This window comes from Columba livia, chromosome 2 (genome assembly GCF_036013475.1).
Source record: "Columba livia isolate bColLiv1 breed racing homer chromosome 2, bColLiv1.pat.W.v2, whole genome shotgun sequence".
Lineage (NCBI taxonomy): Eukaryota > Metazoa > Chordata > Aves > Columbiformes > Columbidae > Columba > Columba livia.
In genome coordinates this window covers 47,320,189-47,339,481 of record NC_088603.1, presented here as the reverse complement: position 1 = coordinate 47,339,481, position 19,293 = coordinate 47,320,189, and the positions used below count along the sequence as shown (strand labels likewise).

The following is a 19,293-nucleotide window of genomic DNA, read 5'->3' as shown; positions in this document are numbered from 1 at the left end:
ACTTACCTTTAAGAGTAATTGCTGCATAATGAGTTGAACAACAAAGGCGTATAATAGTTTGTCTCAAGGTCCTTGCTCCTAAGAAATTATTAGGAACCAGTATGATGAAGCATGTTCTGGTATTTATTAAAAGTGACTCTTCTTTATTACTAATAGAGATGATTGCAAGTGTTTTGTAGGAGTTTTTAACACTTGACTGTTTTTATTGCAGTTATATGCAAGTGTGTAATAGCCCTTTTGGCCTAGCAGTAAATTCAACTAAGAGCATCATTACTGCTGGCAAGGAAGCCCTGAATAGTGGTTTTCTCTAATTGTTTCAAGTTGAAAAAGTGAACAAGGAAGTAGATTACTTTCTCTGTTCTTAGTCCCAACAGACATGCTTTTGAAGAAACTGGCCAGTTTCTGCAGTATCATTGCTATTGAATTGTGAATATTTTGGTGTTGAAGCACTCATAATTTATTTTGTATTAAACTACTCAGTTTCTAGGTTTATAAGTATCAAAATGGGCTAAGCACAACTGTGCTTCTTCAAGTTAAATTTAGTACAGATTATGTTAAACTTTTGCCAAAGGTGTGTTTAATTTACCATCTTCAGGCAGCTCTGTTATTTTCACGCTTTCTGTAGAACTTAAAAGGGGAGGGTTAGGAAGCCTTTTGCTGATACACTGTCACTGTTCTGCAGCCAGTCTGAGCTGGTTAACAAGGTCTTTCTTCTACATAGGTATTGATTCAGAAGGACATGCTGCTAACTTTGTTGAAACAGAACAAATTGTGCATTACAAGGGGAGCAAAGCATCGTTTGTTCAGGTAAAGTCAGTATAAGGAACTGATCACTGGCTTAAGATACATAGATAGCTGATGATATGTAAGATACGCATGTACACAAATAAACAAACTAAACCAGTCTGCTTTATTTTTATATGGCAAGTGAGTTCGTAAGTTTTGTTTTTAAAACTGTTTCCATTCTGTTGCAGACCCGTGGATCAATTCCTTTTTTCTGGTCTCAAAGACCAAACCTCAAGTATAAACCAAAGCCGCAGATCAGCAAGTCAGTAAATCATGTGAGTGTTTTTTGTGTCTCGGGGGTTTTAATAAATTTCTGGGTTTATGTTTGTGTGATAGGGTACCAAACTGTAATCAGAAAAATAAAAATCAGCAATACTGGGTTGAGCTTTGTTTAAAAAGTGGTAGCAAGAAGCTTTGTACTCCTTAAGATAAATTCAGAGCCTGGAAAAATATATCAAAGACTGCAAAGGGGGTAGCTTCTCTTTGGTTTGTGTTTGGAACAGTTTTAGTAGCTGCAGAATACTTGTTATCTGTGGCTTGTTTAATAAGGAAAGCTTAATGGACTGGGGGGATGAAAGTAGAAATGTATTAACACAATGGAGAACATCAAAAGCTTTTCTTAGTTATAAAACTACCTGTGTGGTATCATCAAAAAAAGATGATCATAGAAATTCCTTGTAAATCACAGGTCTTAATAGCAGCATACATCTGTCAACTCATTTCCTTTCTCTTCTAGATGGATGGCTTCCAAAGACATTTTGACTCGCAAATAATTAGCTATGGAAAACAAATGATTGTCAACTTGGTATGCTTTCACTTTTTCTTCCTGGAAAAGCTGTTCTTTCAAGCAGGCTTTTGAGTAATACTGTTTTCTTCTTGTTGTTGTTCTTCCAGGTTAACCAAAAAGGTTCAGAGAAGCCTCTTGAGCAAACATTTGCAAAAATGGTGAACAGCATGGCAAACGGAATGGTCAGGTACGTGTGACGTGAAATGATATGTTCTGTGTTAAAAGTTGAGCGTTGCCTTTGAGACCCATAGAGTGAGTGGTTCTTTGGGGACCTTTACCAACCGTCTGATTTGTTTGAGTGTTATTTTTATGAAATAGCTTGTCTACGACCAATGCCCTTACCTCACATTCTAAGCAGAAGTGAGACTGAAGCAGAGGACAAAGAGAGGAGACAGAATAACAAAGGCAGCTCAGAGGCAATGGTAGTGCCAGTATTGGAGTAATAGTGTGCTGTGAGAACTGTGGAAGTCATTTGCATTTTAGGAAAACAAAATCATCTGCTTTAGAACTAGCTTCTGGCAAAAGGGCTTGGTTACAGTGCTAACTCAGTAAGGGAGTGCTGAGTGTGAGCAAACCAGTAGCGAGCTGAAGGAGGAAACAATAAGGGGAACATGTGATCTAAATGTCTGGATCTCAGTGTAACAGTGGACCAAGAGGGTGGAAAATGCACTGTAATCACAAGAGAAATTCCATCTCTTTGTGGGAATCTTGAGTGCAGTACACAATTTTACAACCTGGCTGTGCTTGCTTTCACTAACTTCAAGAGGGTGGGTTAGTGTCCAGCTCTCACAGGTATTTACCTCTGTCTTTTCTTTGAAGTTGCTGTATAGTATTGTCACTCATGTCAAAAGATGAAATCCTACCTGTAAGCATAAAGACATCCAGTTTTAATAAGGATTTACTTCTGGTTAAGTGCAACTAAGGAATTGCAGAGTCTAATCAAGACACCCTTATAAATCCTGACGTACTTTGATTGTTTTTTTCCCAAGCGTTTTTTCCGCTTGTCTGATGCGTGCTTACTGCCTTCACCAGGGTAGTTGCAGATGTGTGTCCATTTTGTGGGCTACTTCACTACCCTCATGGCTGCATTTGTATGTGTTATTGGTGTGTGGGTGTGGATTTTTCTTTTTATTTAAAAAGACCGCTTTCAAGGTGAGCTCTTTCCTCACACTCACACCTTGGCTGATATTGATACTCTAGCTGTACAAAGCTTGTGGAAATCTATGCATCTTTGCTATAAAGTCATGTGGAGGAAACCAAGATTAAAAACTCTGTCAGGATGTGTTTCAGAGATGCTGCTATTTCTGTATATGTTAAAGTGGTGTTTGTCAGCCTCACTTTCTTAATGCTGCCAAAATCCTTTTTCTTTGTTAATCAGTTTTGATGGCATTTATCTGCCAGACTATGACTTGAGTCCTTGGTGTATATTCACAATCATTCTTCATGTAAACAGTCTTGAAAACTTTACAAATAATAATTTTTGGTTTATGAATACTTGAGGGGAGGAATGTAATGCCCTGTAATTAACAGCAAACATAGAGCAAACATATATATATATATATATATATATATATATATATATATATATATATATATATATATATATATATATATATATATATATATATATATATATATATATATATAATGTTGACTTAAGTACCACTCATCTAGAGCACTTTGTACCAGAAATATATTGGCTGTTAAAAATCTTGCTCCGAGTCAGTAGCTGTTTAATTTTCTTATGACAGTAGGTTAGTTATTTGACCAGAACCTGTCTCAGGTTTCTAGAGAGCTATCAGGGGAATTACGCTGCATGCCAGCAAAGAATGTTGTATTTCAGCACCTGTGTCTCTTTCAAAGTGAACTGGAGTTCCCAATGCAGTTGCTTTGAAGAGAGGAGAGCAAAAGCATCCTGGTGGAAAACGAGAGATGAAATCAGATGCATATCCCCTCAATAGTTTCTGGAGGAAAAATACTAGCCAGAATATAGAATAACTTGGAACTGAATGTGTGCTCTCCCATACTAGTGGCATCTTGTAAAGAAATGTAAATGCTTTCACCATGTACAGCAAGGCTGCAGCTTTTGGAAGATTACAGAGCACTGACAAAATCCACAGATACTTGCCAGAAGCAATCTCTATCACTACCTGTTTTATAGATCAGCCTTTCCCTGGGGGGTTTTCTGAGACCTTCACTGCAGAACTTATGTCATCTAAAAAGATGCTTCTCTTTCTGAACAGATATGTAGCATTTGACTTCCATAAAGAGTGCAGTCGGATGAGGTGGGATCGACTTCAGATTTTGATGGATCAACTAGCAGAACAGCAAGATGAGTTTAGGTAAGGCTGGGCAATTCTCTTTACTTCAGTGCTGTTAAAATGAGACCACTTTCATATAGTTTCTATTGTATTAAGGTACAGTAAAACCAGACCTGTAATCTTCTATAAAGAAGATGCATTCAAATGTGTTAGTGTTTCCATATCTGTGATTGCTTGCATGTGCAAGATTAGAGACCTGGTAGTGGGTAAGACGTAGAGCCCTTTTTATGTGCCAATAAAATGCTTCTGAGAATTGTAGCAACACTGCCTTGTGACTCAAGAGCTGCCCTTTTACTTTTGGGTGAAAGGTTAGGCAAAGAAATGAGCATGCATACAACTGAAGACGACTCTTTTTTCATAGCTTATGTGATACTGGTTTTTCATCTGAGAGTAGTTCCATGTGGTGTTGACAGCAAACTGTTCTGCTATGTAGTGTCAGACACTTAGTGCTCCTTTCCTCAGGCACCTACTCTCTTTTTTAAAGTGTTTTCTCTAACACACATTGTTTGTGGCACCAAGCCTTGGCCCTGGCACTGTTTGTTAGCTCTTGCTAACCTATGTAAGCCACAAGGAAACAAATTCTCATCTTGTTTAATCATATAAAAGTAGACTAAATGTCCAAATCAACTTAATTGTGGGATTAAACAAAGATTTAAGTTGTTTTAAGCACTCTTTGATCCTTGCTACTTGTAGACATGTAGGTTGTTAGGGAAACTTTACTTTGTTCTGCTTTTCTGATGGCTTCTTTCCTGTTCCTGAAGTCTTGTGCCTAAAGCACAAAGTAGATCAGCTAAAACATTACAAAACTGTTGGTGGTATATTCAATCCTAAAAAAAAGTGAGCACCAGACGAGTATAAGAGTCACATGAAATAAATCTCTTGCCTGGAATGAAGGCTGTGGAAATATTATAAATTAATAGATGATTGTGAATATACTCTGCCCACCACAAAAAATAAAAGCTTAAACACCTGATGAGTAGAAGAATGAATTGGCTTTGAGCACTTCAAATAAGGAGGCATAAGCATGTAGATTGCCTATGCAGGAAGGATCATTTATTCTTAGAGTGAATACTGAATGACATAACTTGTTTACTGACGCGTGCCATTGGAAGCTGTCTAAAGAACCAGGTTTCCTTGAAATGAAGAAGAAGTTTAAAACAAAAAAAAGGCCATCTATCTGTGTCTAAAACAAGATACAAAAATGAAGGCTTTTCCTTAGCATTAGGTTGGTCCTACCTTGTTTTGTTTCATTTTGAGTGTCTATTACTTAAATAGGAACAGAAAAGTCTGAGTTCTGATATTCTTGGAAAGTAGTTGTGCAGCTTTGAGGGAGGTAAAGAACTTCATTTTCTGCATGTTAAATCCAGTTGTGAAAGATCTGTGAGAAAGGAGAGCTGGCTTGCTGGGTTTGAGGGGGAGATGTTGGATTTGGTAGGGGTGGGGTTTATTTTTTTGGTGCGTGTCTTCTTTTTTTAGGGCAATTATAGGAGATGCTGCATTTAAAATATCTTACTAAGCAGAAATGTCTACTCTTCAACTACACTAATTATCCTAATATCAGTTCTATGCAAAGCTTGGAGGGAGAAAGTATGGAATGATGATTTCACGGGTGTTATTGTCTCTTTTCATCATACAATGTAAAATTTGGTTTAACAAAACTAGTTCTCGAGGACAAAACACAAGGCTGATCGAAGTAAACACGTGTGTCTAAGGCTCTAGATTTTAGTGCTGTGTGACTCTAAGACTTTATAATCTTAAAATGCTGTACAATAACACTGGCTCATGTGCTACTCCACATTCAGAGTTCCTAATTACATAATGGGGTAACTTAATCTACAGAATATGATCTGTAAATCTTTAGGGAACTGGAAGTTTAATGCTGTGGCAGAAGGACAAGTGTAGTTCTGTCCCATTCACACATCCAACTGGTAACTTGGTCAGCATATTTGTTTAAGTGGTCCAGTTATCAGAATACTTGCATGCAAGTCAGTATTTAAAATCATCTGTTATCAATTACTAGAAACACCCTGCTTAGCTGATTAAAAAGATTGAGGTAACAGTTAGCATATGCACTTGCTAGAGAGGACATCTGTTTTCCCCAGATGTTCACATAGTGGAGATAAAGGTAAGTGACAGTAACCAATTCTCAGTAGTGGCTTTAAAGATTTTAATACCTTCCTGGAAGAAGTGTGCCTGACAGCTCGCATGGCTTTTTATGCAGTGGTGAGTGGACTGAACCAGGTGACCAAGTATACACAAATTTGGTTACGTCTGCTGTTATGTTCTGCTCATGATATTGGTATCTGTGGAGCTGGAACCATGTAATAACTGAAAAAAAAGTCAGATTTTGCCCCAGAAGCTGTTTTTCCCAGTGGTATATAACTCAATATTGCTGGTTAGCAGTCTAAGTGCTGTAAGTAAATACTGCCCTGAGATGATGATTATTGTTTGTGTATTGATGCCATTTTTCAGCATGAGACGGGAAGAATTTAGGGAGGCATCAATGTTCGAAGTTGTGGCCAAGTACTCCTTATACACTCAAGACAACTGTGTTTTGCTTGCTAGAATATTTACTTCTGAAAACATGTGCTTTATGCGAACTATTATCTATAATACTTAAGTGGATTGTATGTATTAGTTATTTTCTAGTTGATTCCGATGGTAAAATTGTGACGCAGCAGGAAGGGACGTTCCGCAGTAACTGCATGGACTGCCTTGATCGGACAAATGTGATTCAGAGTTTGTTAGCACGCCGATCTCTTCAAGCGCAGCTTCAGGTAAATATTTTATTCTTGTTTAACAAGCTGGAAGAGGAGAGCAGCTTTCTGTGTGGAACTGAAATGTAATTTTAACACTTCAATAAAAGCTTGTATACTTGACTTACTGTACTACTTACTTGAAATACATTGGCTGGACTCTAGTTTAAGAAACAAAGCTGTTTCTGAAAGCAAATCCTGGTTTTTCTAGCTGACTACTAGTGAGCCTCTGTATGCTTTTTGTTGTAGAGGCTAGGTGTTCTGCATGTTGGACAGAGAATTGAAGAGCAAGCAGACTTTGAGAAAATCTACAAAAATGGTAGGTTGTTTTTGGAGTTCAAACGATCACTCTTTTCCAAACAGTGTACTTAACTTCCCTAATTGTTCTTACTGTTTTCCTGTTCACAGCATGGGCTGATAATGCTAATGCTTGTGCCAAACAATATGCTGGAACTGGTGCCTTAAAGACAGATTACACAAGGCAAGTCAGCATTTCTTGTAAAGACATGAGTTTCTGAACATGTTTGGGGTTTTCCTTAAGTCTGTGTGTCTGAGTGGGTTATTAATCTGGGGCTTAGGCCATTAGTGAGTTTTGCAGTGGTTCAACTGGTAAAATGTCAGACTAAACTCTACAGAAGAACACCATTATTCACCATGTTTATATGAAAGGAGAAAAGGTAATTTGGAAATAAAACCAAGAAAATGTGCCTTTTCGAGGAACATTTATATTGTGGGGTGGAGGGAAGTATAATTAGCTTTCAAACTTTGTTACAAGTATGTGTGGTGATAATGCAGAGGCAGCACTAGATAAATGTATTTACATGCAGGTATTAATTAAACATAGTATGTATTAGAAGAATAAATGAACTGTAGATCTGAAGTTATCTTCCTGAATTTACAAATACTTCAAATATTTTTTCAAAACTTCTTTTTGCAGAACTGGGAAGAGAACTCAGTGGGGCTTAATAATGGATGGCTGGAACTCACTAATACGCTACTACAAAAATAACTTTTCTGATGGATTTAGACAAGTAAGTTAGTCTTTTAACTGTGGGGGAATTTATTTGATAAACATTACTGTCTATTTTAACTCTTGCTCTCCGTTTCTTTTCCAGGATGCAATTGATCTTTTTCTTGGAAACTATTCAGTGGATGAAGTAGAACATGCTAGTCCTCTACACGTCAAAAAAGACTGGAAGTTCTTAGCTGTGAGTATGGAGACTTTATAAGGGAGAAACACACGCAACCTTTTAGTCACTTGCTTCATATGACCAAGTAGATCTTGTCTATTTAGTAATGAAGTGCCCTATAATCTGGTTATGTTTCTATGCTGCCTGCTTATAGGACTAAACCCAGACTTTTCCCTTGACAGAAATGGAAGTGTCCTTGAGGTATTGAAAAAACTGCTGCTTGCTTTTTTTTAAAACATCTGCTTCATCAGGTGGGAAGGGAGAAATTCTACTAGTCACCATTAATGACTGTTTCCTTCTGCAGAAGAAGCTTGTGAGACTGTAACACAAAAACTTCTTTCTTCCCCACTGTTTTGTGAAATGGGATTTGGGGTTTAACCTCTACTGGCTGGTGGTTTGGTTTTTTTCTTCTGTTTTAAAAGACAAAACACAAACCTCAACCTCTCTTTCAGTAGATAGGTGTATTTTAATTCTTAACCTAGTTCTTGAACACACTCTCCAAATTTCGGAACTATCCGAAATATTACTTACACCTGGCAGCACGTGAATCAGGAATTAAAGCAACTTAATTTTAAACTAAGTAAATAGCTTTGTAGTACAGCCTGTCTTAAAGGAAATGAAGGAATATATGTGCTACTATATCACGTGATTATTCTTTCTCTTTCCCCAGTTGCCTATTATTATGGTGGTTGCTTTCTCCATGTGCATTATTTGTTTGCTAATGGCTGGTAAGTCACTATTGAGTTTAATTTCACAAAATTAGCTTGCTTGTTTGTGGACTTTCTATAAAAGGTTACCCGAAACTATTCGGTATAAAATTGCGTCACAGTCGTACTAAAAGGTGTTTAAGCATAGCTCTAGAAATAGAGGGTTAGCACTGTGCCATTAATGTGGAAAAACCTGAGGTACAATAGAAAACAATGTTAAAAACTTTTGTAGAACTCAAAGGGCAGTTAGTTGCCCCCAAATTTAGTTGCACCTGAGTAGGCATCTAGCTTTATTATAGGCTGGATAATTCCCCAGAAGGATACTTACCAAATTCTGGACAGAAAGACCGTTCAGAAAAGTCAGATATAGGCATAAGCCTATTTTGATATATGTCCCCCTAACCTAAATCTGTCCTGGGGAGTTGTGAAGGGTTTTGCTTTCTGCTTTTGCTTTGAATTTTCTAACATTAGTGCCAGTAGAGTTCTTGACTCTGTCTTCTGTAGGTATCTGTTTAAATTGTTCAAAGAACTGTGTTGCAAACACAGTTTTCCTAGGTAAGGAAATAGAGAAAGACCCCAGTACCCATGGAGGACTTCTGATTTAATTTGACAGCAGATCTGAGGGAGGGCTTGCAATATCTTGCTTTTGTGCTCAAAACCAAACGAAACAAACAAAAACCCCATTCTGGTAACTGGAGATAATGAACCAAAATGTTTGTCTGACTTCTAACAGGTGAGACATGGACTGAGACTCTGGCCTATGTGCTTTTCTGGGGAAGTGCAAGCTTTGGAACTTTCGCTATCATCCTTTACAATGGCAAGGATTTTGTAGATGCACCCAAGCTGGTCCAGAAAGAGAAGATGGACTGAATTTGTGTGTGTGGAAAGCGGCTTGGTACTGAGGATTCCTCAAGCCACACTTGGAGTCTTTACTGACCTGCTTTCCACACCAAAAAGTGGTCTTTTTATCATTATTCCTTTGTGGGGTGGAGGGACAGGGAGGGAAATAAAATAGTGTCCTATGGTGGTGGTAGCTTTCAGCTGAGACCTGACTTGACAGGTCTTAGTTGCAATGGTCTCTGGAATATTGCATTAGTGGGAGGGGTCCACTCTGAGGTAATGCAAAGAGGAAATCCAGCTTTTAGGTGTCTGGAATGTTTGAGGGCAGAAGTGGACTGCTTAAGCTTATAGTCCACCTGGGCTGTTTCAGCTGAATTTTTGGTCTCTGGCTTGACAGGAGAGAACTCTGATGCTGTTCGTGTGTCAAGGAACCCAGATGTTGAAGCATTAATAATGGAGCTTCAAATTGTGATGTCTAAACAAATACAGCCTCGTACCAATAAAAAGTGTAGTTCCAGGACTTACAGCTGGATTATATTTGTTGTGATGAAGTCCATGTTGAATCCTTTGTGCATATTTGTGTGTGGATTCTTTTCACTAAACAGGAAAGATTTTTTGAATCCTAATGCTCTTCTAAAATGAGCTTTTTGTCCTGTCTAGTTTATCTAGGACTGATGCAATATTCTACTAATCATTGTTTGGGTGAAAGGACAGTAATTGGTTGTTCCTGAAGTTGCAAATGTCTTGCACTGTTCCAGTAGTATAGTCTCTAGATGATTATTCATTAGTTAGCAATTTAAAGTATAGAATTTCTTTCTAAAGATGTAAATGAAATCAAAGAATGTAAAAATCCTTTGCAGTGTTTATTCAACCTTCCTTATGCTAAAGGTCCAAAGTATTCCATTAATTAAAGAATGGGCTACAACATAAAAGGTGAACTTCATATTGTTTTGCTAGTCAGCTGCTTCTGTTCTTGGTTATGTTTAAATAATTTTTGAAAGAAGGAATAACAACCTGAGGAGAAAGCATTTAGTCTAAATTCCATGTTTGCACTTGGAAGCAGCAGCTTGCTTTTCATGCATGATACTGTAAAACACTCTTAAAAAAAGATGAGAAAGCTACGTAATAATTTGTGCTGGTTAATAATAAATGTGTCTTTAAATTTAGTGCTTCCAAGCTGTATAAAAATAAGTAATCCTAACCAAGGACCAATTTTAAACTATTTTGTCACTTATTTTATATGGTTTGTTCAAAACCAGACATGGAACTTGCTTAAGGTGATGTGCGTTGTTTAATATTTCCTGTAAGTACGGCTGTATATTCAGATTGCAATTATAAAATTTAAATGGGGGGGGAGAAACATGTAGAATACTAGGAGTAGCACAGTTTTCACTGTTGAAGCTAGAACACAAAACACTGATACTCTAGTGTTTCTTTGTGTTATGACTGAAAATATGTACAGATTTTTGCAACTGTTAACTGTTTGTTTCAACCTTGAATGTTTCTGGAGGCCTCTCTGGGTTTTGTGTAAACATAACCTGTTTGTAAGCACCAGTACTTGCAAATTATCCGTTTGCTTCTAGATGCTGTAATGGAAACACCAGTTGACAGTTAACTGGGAAATCCTATGACGTTTTCGAAGGTGAACACACAATGGGCACAAAGTACAAGATCATAGACTTGGTATTTGAAGGTTATGGTTTTGATGGCTCCCTGGCAGGTGGTTTGGTTGTCTTGCCATCTAGAACTAAATCTTTGCATCTTTGGTGAAGAACTTGCTGCAGCAAAGACCAAACTCGAATTGCTAATTTAAAGGGTTTGTAAGACAGAATAATGTCAGTTTTAGAAGTTGGAAGGCACCTGTATTTTCAGTGCTTTGCAAAGAGTCTGTATTTCTGAAATCACAAATGATGTACTCAAATGACAATAAAATGTTCAACTTTTCTAGATACACTGTCTGTGGTGCGTTTTGTGCTTTGGAGCAGACTGTGCCCAGATTGCTCCCTGGGAGCTATTTCTCACCCAAAGGATGCTTTGGTTTTGTCTCTGGTCACTGCATGTGAGGATCTTCCTGTTCGGTGCTTAAATACCAATGATCTTGGACCATGCCCTAGGTAGGAGATGGCATTAGCATCACCTTCCAGTCTTCATTGCCACATCTGGATCTCAGTCTGATACCTTCTGTGGCTGGATTTCTCTGATGCTTAATCCTGAGTGTCCCTGGTGCTCTGTACTGATGGCTCTGGGGTTTTTACTGACTGCAGCAACAGGTGCTTGGGGTGAAAACTCAAGTGTTCTCCTGTTCCCTCCACCACTGCAGGTACCCGTGTTTTATTTTATTTCATTGTAGTATTGTGGCTGATTGCAAATTTAGACTCTGGAAAGGTGCTTGCCCAAATGTGCAGGTTCTGAGCTGGATCTTTGTTTCACTGATGAAATAACCCTTTTGGGCAGTGTGTGTGTGTTCGTGCATCTGATGGCAGTGGGGCATCACTGGCTTCTTAGATAAAATTATTACTAATAACATTTAGAATCCTTAAGCTGTAAATTCTCAAAATAAAGTCTTTAAATGTTGTATTCCTGTTTTGCTTTTTGTGTGTGTGTGTTTGTTTGTTTTTTCTTCAAGCTCAAAGTGGATTTTAAATGACACATTTCAAGGAAACAGGAGTAGAATGTGAAATCTTACGAAAAGCTTGGCTGGCACACATCATAGAATCATAGAATGTCAGAGATTGGAAGGGACCCTCAAAAGATCATCCAGTCCAATCCCCCTGACAGAGCAGGAACACCTAGATGAGGTTACACAGGAATGTGTCCAGGCAGGTCTTGAATGCCTCCAGAGTAGGAAACTCCACAACTCCCCTGGGCAGCCTGTTCCAGTGCTCTGGCACCCTCACTGAGAAGTTTCTTCTCAAATTTAAGTGGAACCTCCTGTGTTCCAGTTTGAACCCATTACCCCTTATCCTATCAGTTGCTGTCACTGAGAAGAGCCTGGCTCCATCCTTCTGACACTCACCTTTTATATATCTGTAAACATGACTGAGGTCACCCCTCAGTCTCCTCTTCTCCAAGCTAAAGAGACCCAGCTCCCTCAGCCTTTCCTCATAAGGCAGATGCTCCACTCCCTTAATCCCTTAATGGCACCCCAGGATGCCATTGGCCTTCTTGGACGAATGATGCACTGTCACGTTTGTGCGTTAATCTGCTGATTAGGCACCTCCTTCCCCCACCTAATCTTCCCTCCTAAACTCGGCCTTTCCCCACTCAGGCGGGGCCGGCGCTGCACCGCGCATGCGCTACCCCTGGGCCGGCGGGAGGTGCTGGCACCGCCCCTTCCGCCCCGCGCGCGGCGACACTTCCGCCCATTCATCGCTGTCGAGGGCGGCCGCTTCCTAGCACCAGAGGCGGCGCGGCCTGCTCGGTGGAGGCCTCCGCACCGCCCGCGCCTCGGGGCCTGCCCGCCTCGGGCCTCTCCTCTCCCTGCGGGGCGGCCGCCGCTCCCTTCCGAGGGCCGCCCGGCCACAGCGCCTGCCTCCCGCCGCCATGAAGCTCGTCAGGTGAGCGGATGGCGGCGGATTGCCGGCCCCGGGGCCGCGCGCTCAGCTGTCGCCCCCGCGCTCAACGGGCGCCTCGCGGGCCCCCTCCCCCGCCCCGGGCCCTTGGGGCGGGCGGCGGCGGCGGCGGCTCGCATACCCCCGGGTGCCGAGGGCGGCGGCCCCGCCGGGCCGGGCCGGGCCGACCCCGCTGTGTGGCGGCGGGCCCCGCGCTCCCGAACCGCTGCCTCGGCCCCGGCCTGCGGCCCCGCAGAGCCGTGCGGCGGGGCCGCTCCTGCGGCGGGGCCGCTCCTGCAGCGGGGCCTGCGCGCGTTCCGCAGTGAAAGCAGCCTTTCTGAGAGAGGACAGGCCCAGATCTGGCCAGAATTACCTCCCTGAAGTGGCAACGAGCTTCAAAACGTTTCCTTTCCCGCGCAATAGTGACCGTTTCGCCTGAAGGTTGAGATTCAGCAGTGTCAGTCAAGCGTCCTCCCAGCTCCCGGTGGGACGTGGGGTTTGCTCGGGGTTTTTGTGCCTTGCGCTGGTGCGGTGCTTTATTAACCCTGTTCATCAGGGTCCGTGACTTCTGGGAACGCTGTGTTTGGAGGCTCAGGATGCGTGGATGCTGCGTGCATGTTGTTTTTTGGTAACAGGATGTTAAGCGTTTAATGCTTTATGTGGAAGTGAACACACTTTTTTGGTTTTTTTTTAAATTTTTAGGTTTCTAATGAAGCTGAGCCATGAGACTGTGACCATTGAACTGAAGAATGGGACACAGGTGCATGGAACTATCACAGGTATGGCGGGATGGCAGGCTATGGTAAAGCAGCACCCCTTTTCTGCTAACAGTTGGCAGCCGTGGTTTGGGCTGAGCTCTTTCGTTTTGTACTCCCTCTTGTGGGGGACCTTCTTTGTATGACGCAGGAGATGTTATTTTTAATTCACGTCTTTACGTGCAAGCTTAAGGTGTGTTTGTTGCGGAGGCTGCTGGGAGACAGTAAATTTGCTATAGTCCTGGGAGCTTCTGAGCCTGACTGCAGGCTTTGCTTAAACACAGGCTGGGAGTGACGGAGGTAAACTTTTCCAAACGGTTGGCAAAGCTGGTATGAGCGTGGTATTCTCTTTGAAGTTTAGCAGCATGGTAGTACTGGGGAGTTAGTTTTAGTACTATATCAAACTTGTAGTGGATATAGAGCTAAATTTTTATAAGAAGTTTCAGTATATCTGACTTCCATTTGTGAAATTGTAATAAGCTATAGTTGCATGAAAACGTTACAGCTGATCACCAGAAGAGGGGGAGTTTTTAAATGGTAGTACAGATAAATGGCAGATGTTAAGAATTGATACGGTCTTACATCAGTTAAACTTTGTGTATAGGCAGTTTTAATTTAAAAATTATTTTTTTCTGCTGAGCTTGTTTTAGTTCTGGTTAAGGTGACCTCTATGGTGGTGCATCTCTGCATATACTTGCATTGATTTCATGAAACTGTTTTGGAAACAGATGGCTTGATGGGGATACAGGGCAAAGAAGAGTCCTGGTGTCAAGAATTTGATCCCTGGCTGTTGCCAGAGATCTGTCATGTTATATAAGTTTGTGGGTGTGATTGTCTGGCGGGTGCTGTCTTTTATCACTGAAATGACAGTTGCAGGAAAAGCCTTGGTGGTTCCTTATATCATTCTCATATGTACTGAAAAATGTGCAGAGTATTTTGTTTGCATTAGCAGTATTAGTGGGGGATATTATTCTGAAAACATTCGTGTTGGCATTACTTTAGAGACCATCAGGTGTGTAGGTGGAGCACATATTATTTAATAAAGCAAACTCTTACAATTAAGTTGATGAAAGTGCTTGATCTCTTTTCCTCACTCACCCCAGGCTACTTTTAAAAGCTGTTGAAAAAAAATAGACTTCAAACTCGGCAGAGTTGTATTCCAGATGATTGGTTAAGTGCTTTTTTGGCCACTAGCAATCTGCTGAGATTTGGCAGTTAAAAACTGGCATTATTTTGCAGCCAGATCCATCAGCTTTGATTAGACCTGAATGCACCACCCTGATATCTGATTGCAGCATGCTCTGTTGAACCCAGTTAGGTAGGAAGCAAACAAACTGCTTGTCTTTTGGCCTTGGTGCTCTTGCAGGCTTCATTGTTAAGCAAAGTCTTGCTCATTTTCTTCTAAGATTCTGTAAAAAACATTGCATGCAAACTGTGTTTCTAAAATTACAATCTTACCCTTTATACTGGTGCAGGAACCATGTTCAGAATTGCTGTGTTGTCTGCACACTCTCCTTTTCTTCCAGTTGTGTCAGTGGGACAGAGCGGCCATGCTGAAGGGGCAGGTTTCATGTAATGCAGACATTACACAAACCAATGGGGTGGCTCAGGTGCAGTACAGGTGTCAGAGAGCTGTGTAAAATATAGAAGGGGAGAGGACAGAAACATGTATGGAATATGCACAGCACAGTGGGTTCTTGTGGTTCGGGCCTGCTACTTGCCTGTGTTATTTACCTTGGTGAGACATTTGACATTTGTTTTTCCATGTGTATGAAACAAGACAATTATTATTTTTACCAGAAAGGGTTGTTTGTACAGAAGTTTGAACACATGTGGGATTGCTCATGTGCCCTGTTACTAAATTAGCAGGTGTTTGCAAACTACCATTTCTATCGTTTGCCTAAATTTTTGATCTGAAAAATTTACTCTCATTTTGATCTTCATAGATTGAGATCAATTCCCATGCAAAACTTGTGATATGGAAAAAAACCCTAATATAGAACACTTTCTAATGCTTTTAGAGCTGTTATTCAATACAACTCTCATTCAACTGAGACTTTTCTAGTTTTGGATTATGCTTAGCCTTGTGTAGAGGGCACAGTACTGACTGCATACAATTCTTACCTGCTGGCTGTTCATGGAGTTTGTAACCACACGGATTGTTCCTTGCCCTAGTGTATTTTACATGCTTCATAGAAGATATCACGCTAGTGTTAGATGTATTTGATCAGAAAATAAATGATTCTTTGGCAGCTGGACTTTTTATAAGGCTTAGAGAAAGAGGAAATGGTCTGGTTACTTTTACCCTTCAAAGCTTTGTTTTGCTTCTTTTTGAAAAAAAGTGAAAATAGTAGAATTAGACTTCTGTTATGAGCAGCAGTTTATTTGTTATTCAAGGGAATTGTTTTAACCATTTACAAAATTCCTAGGGCTCTTGCTAAGACCTAGATAAAGATCTCTAGCAATGATGTTTTGAAGGCAGCAATTGATAAATTAGCTTAATTTAAGAGAGAAAAAGACATGTAGTTTCCTTCAGGTAGAGGCTTAATTAAGGAATGGCAGAAGCAAGTGTTAATGAAAAGGATAAATCTCAAAGCATGCGCATATTAAAAATAGCCAACAAGGGACTGTTTTGTAGGTGTTCATCCCAGAAATTAGACTTGTGTTGTTTCAGGAGTGGATGTCAGCATGAATACGCATCTCAAAGCAGTGAAAATGACGCTGAAGAACAGAGAACCTGTACAGCTGGAGACGCTGAGTATTCGAGGGAATAACATCCGATACTTCATTCTGCCAGACAGTTTGCCTCTGGATACTTTGCTAGTGGATGTGGAACCAAAAGTGAAATCCAAGAAAAGAGAAGCAGGTTAGTTTGTGCTTTCCCACTCTGTGTGTGTTCTGCCTTTGTGTGCATTTTAGTACTCTGAATCTGAAAACATCTGATTTGAGTGTCTTGGTATCCATATTTGGAAGCTAGTTCTTGCATCTTTGAGGGTTTGATACTGAACTAGCACAGTCTGCCTTGCCTACCTTCTAAGCATCTGTAGAACTTTCTTTGATGTGAAATTATGTGTATGAATTTCATACATCTCTTTTAAAAAATGTAAATGTTTTTTTTTAAGCTTGAGTAGATCTTAACTTATCACAGCCTCAGCATTGACACTGAAGAGATTTACATTTCCTCTTTGAACATCTGCTGTTTTCCCAATTTTTATGGGTAACTTCACATAACCTAATAAGAAAGTACAGAATAGCCTTTTGAACAGTGCTGAGTGCTTCACTGACATCTCACTTGATTGTGGATAGAAACATTCTGTCAGAGAACTGAATTTGAGAGACTTGAGAATCTGAGGGAGCCTAGGCTGCAGTGAGCAGCTCTCTAGCTTTGGCTCTTGGTAGCGTTTGACTGCACTCTTCCTGGAACTTTTTTCTTCTTCAAAAGGCTATCGAAGGCAAACCTTTTCCTTAGAAGCCTAATTGTAAAGAGAGTAATTCTGTTTTAATCCACATTACTAAAGATGAATATCCAGTAAACCCAAGAAAATCTGTAGATTGTCTTCAGGCAGTATATATTTTGCCCAGTGGTTAATCTGTGTGTTTTTAAAATAATAGGTTTTAAGTGAAAGCTAATTGTGCTCTAAAGTAATGTCATACCGTTTCGGCTGTAATTAGTGTTTACGTATTTGAATCAGCGTTCTTTGATGCATGTGTATGCTATGAATTGGTGTGCTTACCTTACTGTAATGCTGTAAGGAGCCCACAGGCGTGTGCATCACAAAGTGCAATTCTTAGGGCTGCTGTCTTTATAAAGGACAAGGATAAAGCTCCTAAAAGCCTTTTTCTCCTCTCACATTCTTTAAAAATAATCTGACCGCATGGAGAAGTTGGAGTATGGCTGGATTACTTTTTTTCTGAACCTCACATTGTGATGTGAACAAGAACATTGCTATTTCTTTTTACCTCTGAAGACAGAAAAGGAGCTGCGATAGCGCTGTTTACTTCAGTTTAATACTGCTTTGCACCTTCACTGTACCAAAGCACTCACAGATTGCAGCTGCGTTGTGATGCACTTGATCTTATTCTGTAAATGCCCTTGGGCTTTAGAAGCTCGTAGCACATGGTCTGTCCTTGGCAAGTGACACTGTTGGTAGAAGGCGGGATGCTGGCTGAGCGACGTACCTGGCACCTGGGCCTTGGGTCTGAGTGCAGGCACTGGGTGAACGCGGCTCTATTGATGCATGTAGATGGTGTAACCATTGACTCAGGTGTTGGTGCTTCTGTGTGTTTTACAAAGAGTCAGTCTGTTACCAGCAAAACAAGTGATGTCTTGTTTCTCACAGATTTGGCCTATACCTCCTCTTGTTCTGTCCTTACTGCATTTCTGACCTACATATTGTCAGATGGAACAGAATAATTTTTACAGCCTGCTGCTTGAATATGGATGCTACTGTGTGTCTCTTTCCCAGCTACCCACTTGCACAGAATTTTACATTTCTTGGATCTTTTTGAACCTTACACTGACAAACTTGTTTGAAATTAACCAGAAGTCTAAAAAATTTGTAGAGTGGCATCGTAATCTGGTGGGACAGGTCTTATTTCTTTAGGAAAAAGAGGTAAAGTGACGTGTTATCACCATATGGATCATATGACCTCCAGCAGTTGCTTGCAGCCTGAATTATTCTGTGATTCTGTAGTATTTAAAAGTAGGAGCACACAGCCAAGACCTTGGCCTGGCAGTCATGTCTGAAATTGTCAGAAGCACCGTTGAGAACACTAGGAGCTGTTTGGTGGTGAGATCCTTTCAAAATGCTGCCCTTTCACGTGGTGCTTGAGAAGGGCTGAGCTTGGGAATCTCACAGCATGTTAAAACTCACATTTCCCTTCAGCAGAGTGCTTAAAAATGCAATTCAAGCTGTGGCAAAAAAAAAAAATAATCTTTTCCACTGTAATGAGTGGTAACAAAATATTCTTGTCTTGCATATGCTTTTTCTGATGCCTGAAAAACTAGATTTTAGCTAAAAGAAAAGAGGAATCATAGTTCTCTGTCAGACTTAAAGCATTTGGAAGCAGCCAGCTCTGACACTATATCCCCTCATGTTCTGCAGTGAAACCAAAGCCAGTCACTAGTCTGTGGAAGTTGTATGCTGAAAGACCCAGTACAAAAGATGGAAATATTGCCTGAAAGTTACTGAGCATTAACAGGCTTAGTATCTGACTTACTGCTTCTCTGTGATGAGATATTGTGTTGTTAATACTAGATACCGTATGTTTTAATGAAAATCAAAGTATTCCTGGGTCTCACTTGATTTATCCTTTTTGTTTCATCTGCTAAGTTGCTGGAAGAGGCCGTGGCAGAGGCCGTGGCAGAGGCCGAGGTCGTGGAAGAGGAAGAGGGGGCCCAAGACGATAACTTCTCACCACGCAACTGCTACCAAACTCTGGGCAATTTCGCATATTTTTTTGTACAGGTCTTGTTTATGGTATCCATTTTTAATAAACTGAAATCTGAAGAACTTGTCTTTCCTTTGTTAGTAAAGCTTGGGGAGGGAGACATGTCCTGTTTCTGGAGGCTGTTACAGACTAAGCTTGTCTGGGTGGTG

The 19,293-nt window shown here is 40.5% G+C and overlaps 2 protein-coding genes across 3 annotated transcripts in view; both read left to right on the top strand.

Annotated features, from left to right (window-relative positions):
- Positions 1–11,336, top strand: part of SACM1L (SAC1 like phosphatidylinositide phosphatase) — a 33,848-nt gene extending 22,512 nt beyond the window's left edge. For both annotated transcript variants that reach the window (XM_065051755.1, XM_065051756.1), the window contains exons 9-20: positions 722–807; positions 975–1,061; positions 1,523–1,591; positions 1,681–1,760; positions 3,817–3,915; positions 6,533–6,671; positions 6,900–6,969; positions 7,059–7,131; positions 7,588–7,681; positions 7,766–7,858; positions 8,511–8,568; positions 9,281–11,336. In XM_065051755.1, coding sequence (XP_064907827.1) covers positions 722–807; positions 975–1,061; positions 1,523–1,591; positions 1,681–1,760; positions 3,817–3,915; positions 6,533–6,671; positions 6,900–6,969; positions 7,059–7,131; positions 7,588–7,681; positions 7,766–7,858; positions 8,511–8,568; positions 9,281–9,417 — 1,085 coding nt within the window. In that variant the 3' untranslated portion in view covers positions 9,418–11,336. The remainder of the gene's footprint in view (positions 1–721; positions 808–974; positions 1,062–1,522; positions 1,592–1,680; positions 1,761–3,816; positions 3,916–6,532; positions 6,672–6,899; positions 6,970–7,058; positions 7,132–7,587; positions 7,682–7,765; positions 7,859–8,510; positions 8,569–9,280) is intronic.
- A 1,379-nt stretch (positions 11,337–12,715) lies between these two features.
- On the top strand, positions 12,716–19,206 carry SNRPD1 (small nuclear ribonucleoprotein D1 polypeptide). The gene is made up of 4 exons (XM_065051764.1): positions 12,716–12,944; positions 13,641–13,717; positions 16,368–16,559; positions 19,027–19,206. Exons 1-4 carry the CDS (start codon positions 12,931–12,933, stop codon positions 19,101–19,103), a joined length of 360 nt encoding a protein of 119 aa, XP_064907836.1. The 5' UTR covers positions 12,716–12,930; the 3' UTR covers positions 19,104–19,206.
- The last annotated feature ends 87 nt before the right edge of the window (positions 19,207–19,293 follow it).

Excerpts from the sequence above, each read along its gene's own strand:
- SNRPD1 (XM_065051764.1), top strand. Across the intron at positions 13,718-16,367 it reads GGTGCATGGAACTATCACAG|GAGTGGATGTCAGCATGAAT; the intron begins GTATGGCGGGAT and ends GTGTTGTTTCAG. Across the intron at positions 16,560-19,026 it reads ATCCAAGAAAAGAGAAGCAG|TTGCTGGAAGAGGCCGTGGC; the intron begins GTTAGTTTGTGC and ends TCATCTGCTAAG.